The following is a 10,836-nucleotide window of genomic DNA, read 5'->3' on the forward strand; positions in this document are numbered from 1 at the left end:
TTTCAATTATCCATAAACCAATAATCATATAATTTAACATCCATTATTCTATGAGTAATTGAAATAATCATTAATTTGGAATTAAATAACCTATAAATTTGGCCACTTTGGTGACTAACAAATTCATTATACATTTAATTCCAACCAAATATATATGGTATGTACATACTTATTGCTATTAACAATTCATAGCTATTCTATTAATTTCATTCTAGGGCATAAAATAATATTCATATTTATTTGTTTTTTGCATTCAAACACATTCATGCAAATATGTAGCATATGCATATTTATTGCTACCGAAAATTTCAAAGCATTCACGTTAATTTAATTCTAAGCCATAAACTTTCAATCCTTTAATGACATTCAACAATAATAATCGGAAAAAAAAAGGACAAGTGGGATTGAAAATAGAAAAAATGGGTTGTAAATAGAAATTTCCAAAATTTCCTTATTCTCCCCTGCAAGGAGCGTACGTGCACGCAACTTTTCAAAAAAAAAAAAATAGAATTAAAAGGAAGTCGTACATGTCGGCCGCCGCGCAGCTTTACAAAAACAATTCATGGCATAAGGCAATAGAAGAATATTTGCTTTTCATAATTCCTGCCTTTTCATTCCGTTCCAAGATGAAAAAGAAACACAATTTGTAATCTTTCTCCTAAAACGTAATTGCTATTTTTATTATTATTATAATACATAATTGTCATTTTTAATCCCAATAAAAACATGAATTCCAAGTTCAACAAAGAAGTCGATCACTCTCGTTTTCTTTCTCAGAATAGAATTCAACAATAATAATATAATATTGTCAATAAAATAATACATACAGCAGAAAATAAAATCTTTAAATTTTATAATTAGGGTTCATAAAATTTAGAGAAAAATAAATTAGTCTTGAAGAATTATAAATTTCATAACACATATTCTGATACCACATGATTTTTTAGATTATCAATTATAATCTTAAAATTTATGATTCTCACAAACAATAAATAAACATATAATGCGTACCTTTCTTCATAAGAAAACTTCTTGTCTTCAATGTACTTTGATTTCCTTGAAAGATGAAAGAAACAATATTTCACTTTTCTTATACTATTGTCTCTCTAGGTTCGTGATGACTATGAGTGAGAAATATCATTTTTCTGTCACGAAAGAAATCTCGTTTTCACGTTAGTGGATATTAACTTTTTTTTATAATCACTACTCCTATCAAGTACTAGTTACCTTTAGAAACTTTTCTTATTTAACTCAATTATAATTTAATTTTTAATTATTAATTATTTATTTATGTGAAGAGACTTAGTGAAGTGGGGAGGATAAGAACTATGAGTGGTTTGATGAAAACATAGAGTGGAAGGTGGGGAATGGAGAGAAAGTGTTTTTTTGGAAGGATGTGTGGCTTGGAGCGAATAATCTGGCTCACAAATATAGTCAAATTTTCCAAAATGCTCTACATACACAAGGACTTTTGTGTGAAGGAGGCGGGAAAGTGGGTGGAGGGGAGATGGTGTTGGAACTTACCTTGGAGGAGGCAATGGTTTGATTGGGAGGAGTCGTTGGTGGGCCAATTTATGTCTGAATTGGAGGGGTTGTAGATGAGAGGCGGCCAGTAGGACTCATTGATATGGAAAAAGGAGAAAGGAGGGGCTTATATGACTTATTTAACAAAAATGGAAGTGGTAGAGAATGTTCCAATCAGGTTTTATTCTTTGTTATGGAGCTTGCATATCCCATCAAATATTGTTGCGTTTGTTTGGAGGATCTCCCTTAATAAATTACATACAAAAGAGAATCTCAGAAAACAAGGTGTAGTACTTAATGAACTGGGTTATCAATGCAGTTTTTGCCAAGATCAAGAGGAGTCTGTAAATCACGTATTATTTACATGCAGATTTGCAACTAGATCTGGAATCATATTTATTGCTGGTTAGGCATCTCTTTCTCACAACATGAAGATCCTATAACTCATTTCTTCCAACATGAGTGTTACCACTTGAGAAAGGGAGGTTTGCTTGCCTGGTGGGTGGGGTGGTGTGCTTCGGTGTGGGAACTGTGAAACCATAGAAATTGAATCATCTTTGATCAAAGTTTACTACATGTTGATAAGGTGTTAAAAAATCTTGCATTTAAATCTTGGATGTGGAACACCAACAAATCTAAGTCTTTCTTTTTCTCATTCTATGAATGGTATAAGTGTCCACTGGTATGTTTACAGAGTTTGTAGCAGAAGGTATGGTGTGGCCTAACTGAATGTGTTTGGAGATATCATCTCATGTACTCGACACATGCAGGGAGACATGCTACTGTTTGTTTGTATTGGGCCTTGTGGAGTTGTGGATTAGTGCGTCTACAAGGTGCCTTGATGGCAATATGTGTGTGGCTGATTATAATGGCAGAATATTAGTGGGGCAAATTTCTAAGTTATCAAAATTGGTGTTGCCGAAAGCGTGGACATTTACTTCTTTGTAGAAAGTCAGTTTCTCTGCAAAGGGGCTGGTGGATGAAAACATTAATAGTTAGTCTATATGTTTATGTATACTTATTCTTATATCCTTAGCATTTAGATATTTTTTTTCTGGGTGTCCTTGGCTAGGATCCATTTACTTTAGATGTATCCATTGGTACCACTTGTACCTTTAATATATATATTACTTTGGCTTAAAAAAAATTAAAATATATTTTTCATGGTTTTTTTCCCCGGTAAATCCACTTTCTTTCTTCTGTTTTTTATTTCAATCTACATTACTCTTCAATTTAATTTCCAATATACACTACTTGGAACTTTTTCTCTCCTTTTTATTTTTTTAATTTAAAATATTATAAAATATAAATATTATATTATATAATTTTTTAATTGGTTTTAAAATTACTTATATATTAAATTAAATTTTTAATTTTGTAAAAATAGGAGAAAGAAGGTATATTTATAAAAAAAAAAACCTATTTTTCATCCTTATAAAATTAATAAAGTTTAAATTTAATTCTTAAAAAAAATTATCTATTTTTTATCATCCTAAAATCTAAATATGTCATTTTTTTTAATCAGAAACTAGATTTTGTTATATCCGAATATGATATTTTTTTATTTTAAATTTTAAAATATGATTTATAGAAATTAAAAAAACCACCACAATTAGTAAAAAAAATAAAAAATACAAGAATATAATTTTTGGCGGAAAGAAACTATTACAAATTGTATAAAATAAAAAATCTAGAATGAAAATAACGTTTTTTTGAATAAAGCAAAAAACCTTATTAATGACAATAAAACAAGCACAAGAATGATAAGATATATCAATCTGATCAAGAAACATGACCTCCAAAATTACAAGAGAAACACAATAAAAAAAATAAAAAAATAAATATAAACATGACATAAATTATAACTCTATGAATCTGTCATCAGCCATGGGAGTAACAGGACACAACTCCGCTCCCACATGAAGATATACTGAAATCAGAATGGGAGTAAAAGCTACAAAACCTAACCCCCATGCCAAATGGATTAAATTGAAACAAATAGATATGCCAAATTTGCTTAAGAAGAGAGACGCATGGGTGCTTTGAACGAGATCTGGAAGTGACAATTGCGATAAGCATGTCGTCGACGGTGGGCTTGTTGGAGTCTGGGTATGCTTCCTTAACCTTCTTCTGCATTATCCACACCAATAAGGAGAGAAGCTCGTTCGTGGCTTCGTCATTGTTGTCATTCACGACATCGTTTTGCGAAGCGTGGAGTTTTGGTGGTTTAGGGGGAATGGAGGCTCGTGGTGGAGAAGGGAAGGTGGCGGAAGGGGAAGAGGATTTGCGTAGAAGAGAAAATGAAAGAGAAAGATTGAAGATAACTACACACTTGTCCAATTTTTAATAGATGAGCATCAGACACATAAATTTAGATATAATCAAAACTAGTTTCAAACTAAAAAAAATGATACATTAAATTTTTTGGATGAGAAATTTTTTACAAGAACTAAATTTAAATTTTATCAATTTTATAGAAACGAAAAATATATATTAGTCGAGAAACAACAACTATTGTAATTCTCCTTTGGGATTCACAAGTAACAAATGGATTAATGAAGCTTTACATAATGAAGAAGCTATTCTTGAACTTGGTATGGGGGCGAGTCTCTAACAATTTCTTTTGGAAATATATTCCTAGACTCTAACACTCTGAATCCGATAATTAGTTTTAAGGGGAATTTTTTAGAATAAAACACTAAAAATAGAAAAGGGGTACTCTTAGTAAATGAGGGGATGTATTTAGCAATTGCCATATTCTAGTGATTTCACATCCTCATTGCTATCATTATTCTTTTTTTCCAACTTTTTTTTATATAGAACTCTTTTCCCACTTTACTTTCTTGCGCTCCGGATGTTCATGCAATAGAGAGAAATTTTCTTAATTCAGTTTTGACAAGATGTGGTCTATTAATTTTCAGATATCCATATCGTCTATGGAAAGTTCTGTTTTTAAAGTGAGTTTAATTGTATTTTTTTTAAGAATTGTATTTACAACGTGGCGTTTTTACTCAAGTAAGAATTGTGAGGTGTATAACAAAGGAGAAACAATATTAAAGAGACAAAATGGGTTACTAAAAATTATTAAATAATATGTAGTTTTATTATTTTACTTATATGTAAGGATAATTTTAGTTTTATTATTGATTGTCTTTTTTATATTTTTTTCATTATCTCTTTTGTAACTTTGACTTTGCATGTTTATTATATAGAGTTGAACCTCTTCATCTTTGTACTTTAATCCATTTTTATTTGTATTTGTATTGTTTACACGATATCTAACATAAGTTCAATTCAAGTCATAATTTTCGCAATCTGCATAACCAATAATCTATAGTGTAATTCATTTAATCCGCACTTCACCAAACAAAAAATTTTCGATTTACAACTACAAATTTGTTAACCATTGGATCAGACTGGTTTATGAACATAAGAATATGTGGTTCTTCATTCTATTCAGTTGGATCGTCGGGACAGAGTTCTAGAGAGGAAGACACATGGTTAGTCGATGCAACTCTTTGCTTTGGGAGTTTTCACGTTTTTGGAGTTTTTCACCTCTTTGTAATTTGTGAGCATTTGCAATAACTATTACAATAATAACTGTCTGGACACCCCATTTGCATTATTTTGGTAACCCTGTTTGAAGCTTTGCACTTAGGGTTTTGCACAAATCAAGTTCTTCGGCTTTCTTTATTATTGATTGTTAGAGAAATAATATTAAAGAGATAAAATGGGTTACTAAAAATTGTTAAATAATATGTATTCTTATTATTTTACTTATCTGTAAGGGTAATTTACTTTTATTATTTGTTGTCTTTATATTTTCCTTTTGTCTTTTTTGTAACTTACATACTTATTACATAGAGTTAAACCTTTTCATCTCTCTTTGCACTCTTTCTCTTTCTTCTCTTTTTGCACTCTAATGCATGTTGATTTGTATTTCGATTGTCAACAAAAATAAGAGGAATCCCAATTGTCAATTCAAATCTAGTCTTTTCTTTTATTTAAATAGAAATAGGGTTTTTTAGAGTATAATACTTATGCACTAATAATGAAAAATATTTTTACACTATCATCTAATAACAAATTATCGTTTGAATTACTTTAAGATAATTATTTTAAAAATCAACAAGCTTATCATACCTGGTGAGTTGTGATTGAATGACTGTACAAAAAATTTCACTATCAAATGTATAACTATTTTTATCTTTTTTTAATCAATTTTGTAAAATAAATTCATGATCAAAATAATATATATTTTATGTATTGTATATTTTATCATTAATTAAAATGAATTATTAACACACAAATAAAATAAATTTAATTAAAATATATAAAAATTTCTATATTTTATATATATTTGACCAAAAAATATTTTAAAAGTGTAACTATAAAAACTTATACTTAAAAATTTACAGCAAGTTACCAATCATCAATTCTAACCATTTATCAATGGTTAATAAGAAGTTTCTCCATTGATGAAGATGTTATTCATTTCCCTATCTTAGACGTTTCCTTTTTTTACAAACTTTCCCCTCTGAGCAGGGAGCACAATGATGTTTAATTTTAGGAAAAAGATGGCAGCGGACATGCAATGTGGTAGTGGGGCATATGCCTATGAATGATAAAAGAGGTTCCTAGCATAAAGTAGCTGGGAGTGGGAGCCATATAATAATAATAATAATAATAATAATAATAATAATAATAATAATAATAATAATAATATTAATATGATTCCTTTATACTAAGGCTCTCTCTAGCTTGTTGATTTTATTTATTTATTTTTTTCATTTTGTAGTGGGGATGGATGATGGAATTGGACCACACCAAGACTTGGATTCCCTAGTGATATTCACTCCACCTGGTGCTGAATTTCAAAGTGGTCCTCCCTATGGTCCCTACTATTATAGCATCCACTTAAACACGACGAAATAACACATTTATGAGACAGCTTGATGTTGTGTTCAAGGATAAGTTTCAAGATAAGAACACCATTTTCTAAAATCCTCACTTTTTTTTTTCTTTTGAGTCAAATTCTGTAAATTTGTAGATTTTTTTCATTGATTTCTCCTAAATTTCACTCAACAAAAAGTGGATAGGAAGAGATATAAGGTTGATTTGTGGTGAAAGGAAAAATGAAAGGGAGAAGAGGATGTGACTTCAAATTCTTCCACTAATAAATTAATAAATAATATTTGTGCATAAAAAAAATAGATAGGTGCCGTTTTGCTACTACTTCACTTTAGACTAGATCCATTGGCCATATTTTTACTTTAAGGATCTCAGCTCTTAATTTAATTATAAAATTTGATCATTTTAATTTATGAAAAAGTGAGAAATTCATTAAAATGATGAGATGAGATATTAGGTTTCACTCTTACTCCTTGAGTTCAGCTCCTTAAACGCGCTATATAAAAGGAGAATTCTCATCATAGGAGCGTGGTTGGGACCATGGTTGTTAAACTCTCGATTTAAATCGTAAAATTTTACGATTTTACGATTCTACTAAGGGTTGGCGAGTTAAATCGGAAGTAGAATCGAAATCGGAGTAAACTCGTCCGATTTTGCGTAAACTCGAACGAGTTTGGGTAGACTCGCAAGTCTACTCCGAGTCCACAAGTTTACGAAAACTTGAAATGGCGTCGTGCAACAACCCCCGAAAATGACTCTCACGACTCTCTCTACTCACTCACTCTGCCTTGTTCAAGCTACTAACCTCCAAAAATGACTCTCGTTGAGCTACTCGCGTCATGGTGGTTGTCGTCATTGTTGTCGTGCTGCCGTGCTGGACTGCTGAGCTAATCACATCGTGGTGGTCCTCGTCATTGTTTGAAACTTGAAAGCCCTCACTCGTCGAAAGCCCTCATTTCATGACCTAGCTCGAAGCTTTGCTCCACAACGCTAAGGTGTTTTCTTTCTCAGAGCTTCTTTGTTAATTCATCTCTGTTAATTGAAAGTGTGAAATGATGCTTATTAAGGGAGTATTTGTTAATTAAAATTCTAGCAAGGCTATTGTTAGCTTCATTGTAGTGTTGAGTTTTGGGTTCTGTTGCTAAATTAAGGGAGTATCTGTTAATTGAAAGTTTAAAACGATGCTTAGTGTTGAATTCTGGCAACGCTAAGGTGGTTCCCTAAACATGGACAAATGATCTGTTAATTGAAATTCTGGCTTCATCAATAGTGGGTAGTGGATTTTGTTGCTGCCTTTTGAATAAACTCTTACGAGTTTACGATTCGATTCTACGAGTCGAGTTTACAGAGCCTCCACGATTCTACGTAGAATCGCGAGTTTAACAACCATGGTTGGGACCGTTGATTTTTAACCTTGATACCAGGACGTATTTAACATGGAAAGTGTATTTTTAATCATATAATCATGTATAAATAATTAAGGTCACTGTATTTAAATTTAATTTTAATAACTTATTGTTGTTGTCGTCGTTGGGTCACCAATGTTAGTGTTCTTAAGAGAACATATTCTTCCTTGTTGCATGTTTGGGCAGCGTTTAAACTCCATACATCTGTCTCCAAAGTGAGTAAACAAGATTCTAAACACAATTATGTTTAGTTAGATGAAGCTAAATTTAAGTTTGACCTTAAAACTTAAAAGTATGCTTGAATAAAAGTAAAATAAACCAATTTTAGCATTAAAGTATTGTATTATATTTCATTTAAATTTGATTTAAATGTAAAACCTTTTTAACATGAAGTATTTCACTTTAAATTTAATTTTAAGTAAAATTTAATTTACAAAATTAACATAATTTAAAATTAAATTTGCAAATATTCGTTGAAACACAGTATCAATATTTTGTTCTTATACAAGAAAGGTAGTAAATGAACAAAAAAGTAAGCTCGTAATAATTTCAAATATCATGTGCTAGTTTTTTTTAGTTAATTTATTTTAAATAGTTTTTTATATTGGTTATAAGAAAATAAAATTGTTTCTTGCACATTGTATATGTTTACATCCTATTTCCAGATCCTCTGGTTTATGGTATAAGTTGGGAAGAAATAAAATGTTATCATTTTCCATTTTCTATCATAAAAATCATTCTTTTCGAACTTGAATATAAAGAAAAAAAAAAACTTAATTCATACTAATTAAGTTTGTTAGTGATATCATTTAAAAATAAATTTCATTCTTTAGTTATAGAAGATTTTAATTTTAAGAGAACTTATTTCAAATGATAATATTTTTCTCCATTTTGATGGCCATTGGGTTTGATATCACAAGAATTAAAGGGGCATTGGAAATAAAATAATATACATCTTTCTACTATTTTATAAAAAAGGTATAAAAAAATAAAAATATTTAATATCTTGAAAATATGAAACATAATCAATGATTATCTTATAAAAGAAGTAGTAGGATTTTAAATTATTTTTAAAATAAAAATATTTTAAACTACCATACATAATTTCTTTTGAAGTATTGAAAAAAAGAAGAAAATCTCATTTGAATAACATTACGATCACTCAATCATTTCTGGACTTGTTAAAAGCACTGCTATCAAAACCGAATTAAACACGAGGACCCCACCTATTTAATTATGAACTGCCACTTGTTAAAGCTGATTGAACAAAGTGATCAAAAAATTATTATGTTTCCTAAAAGACTTGACCTCAAAACAGAACACAGCAGAAAGCAAAAAAAATAAAAATACAGAGTAAAGGGATAGAAGGAAATAGAACAAATTAAATCTGTGCAATTGAAACCGCAAATTTATAATTCTTCTAAGATAAAACAAAGAAGAAGAAAGCTCTTATTAGTATTCAACTACATCAAAATCTCTACCACTTTTTCCGATCCAAAATTTTCATATGGTTACACCACTAAGGTGTCTTAATTTCATTCACAAAGTATAGCCTTATATGATGTGAATTCAAACTTCAAAGTATATATGAGTCTCTACTACAGTGACAGAAATTAAACGCTAAAGGGCAACAATCCCAGTTGAAAACATTTGATCCCTTGCTGTGTATGGTGAACTTGACAACTCCACAGACCTTGAAGCTTCTGATCTACACCGTTCTTTGCGTTCATCGTCCATCGATATTTGCCTTGAACGGCACTCGTTGCTACAAAATGCTTTCTCTCCTCTGCACACACCAATACAAAATCAAATCATTAGTCCAAATTAAATCCCATAACCAAGGTTTTAAATATCTGTTTCATCGCCTTTGTTGATATTAAATGCGTTGCGGTGTAAATCATGGTGGCGAACCGTTTTTTAAAACTTTGTCTATAACTAAAAAAAATTGAATAAATAATAAATAAAATGATCAAATTTTGAGCAAAGAAGGACTTTGAAATTTGAATTTCGAAGTACCTGTACATGTATATGTCTTTGCCATCGAGATTCTTTCGGCACAAGTGACACGAGCTTAGAAAATCCGAGGTGGGATATGACTGTTCATCTTCTTCAATTAAAGTTTGCGTTGGTGGGATTCTTCTAACACCACCAACACCAACGTTGTTGTTGTTATTATTATTAATATTATAGTAGCCATGTGTTAGAATTCCACCTTCACCGCCATCATAATAAACCTTAGTGATGGTCTTGTTGTTAGGTACATGGTATGTCACAAACGTGTAATCCTCGGAGCTTCCAGCGGGAATTTCATTCACACCCTTTTGAAACCCACGTTGGTTAGTAACTGGGATTGGTACGGATCGGTTTGAATTTGATGTGCAAACATGGCCTTGTTCCTCGGATGATGATTTATCAAGGGCCACCACAATTCCTAGACCAACACCACCAAGGTCATAGCTTTTTAGGCCCTTTGGTGATTGCATCTTTAAGTTCATCATGTCAAACGGGCTTCTAGGGCTTCCGAGGGCATCGAAAAGCACGGCGGCACGACCGCCGGAGACCAATAATTCGGAGATTTTTCCGATCAGTGGCTGGGGCCTCTTCCCCAACATGACTACAATTTTTGTGCTAGGTAGCTAGAATTGTGGAGAACAAGGATGGAGGAGATGGGTGTGTGTGTGTTTGTGCCAAAGATTATTGTGAAGGGTGGGATGTGAGATGTGGGTGTCTTTTATAAGACCAACTAGGAAGGGTATCATAGATGTTGTAATATAATTGATGGAGTGGTTGGACTAAGCCCGTGGTTTTGTTTGGAAGTATATGGGAGATGATTGCTAGAGATGTGTCCAACAAATGATTTCTTATTTATTTATCGAGTTATTTTTATTTGATCAGAAAGTATTTTGGAATTTTTTGTTTGATATTTGATTAATCTACATTCTATTAGATCAGTCATTTTAGAGTAAAAATGATATTTTTAGTTATAATTTCATAA

General features: G+C 31.1%; 1 protein-coding gene across 1 annotated transcript; it reads right to left on the reverse strand.

The window, feature by feature from the left end:
- Positions 1–9,222: 9,222 nt before the first annotated feature.
- On the reverse strand, positions 9,223–10,563 carry LOC114368075 (FCS-Like Zinc finger 13-like). Its single transcript, XM_028325426.1, has 2 exons — positions 9,858–10,563; positions 9,223–9,627 (listed from the first exon to the last, which is right to left on the reverse strand). Exons 1-2 carry the CDS (start codon positions 10,451–10,453, stop codon positions 9,462–9,464), a joined length of 762 nt encoding a protein of 253 aa, XP_028181227.1. The 5' UTR covers positions 10,454–10,563; the 3' UTR covers positions 9,223–9,461.
- Between the last annotated feature and the right edge of the window lie 273 nt (positions 10,564–10,836).

The sequence above is a fragment of the Glycine soja genome, chromosome 9 (assembly GCF_004193775.1).
Source record: "Glycine soja cultivar W05 chromosome 9, ASM419377v2, whole genome shotgun sequence".
Classification (NCBI taxonomy): domain Eukaryota; kingdom Viridiplantae; phylum Streptophyta; class Magnoliopsida; order Fabales; family Fabaceae; genus Glycine; species Glycine soja.

Excerpts from the sequence above, each read along its gene's own strand:
- LOC114368075 (XM_028325426.1), bottom strand. The coding sequence starts at position 10,453 with ATGTTGGGGAAGAGGCCCCAGCCACTGATCGGAAAAATCTCCGAATTA. Across the intron at positions 9,628-9,857 it reads AAAGACATATACATGTACAG|AGGAGAGAAAGCATTTTGTA; the intron begins GTACTTCGAAAT and ends TGGTGTGTGCAG.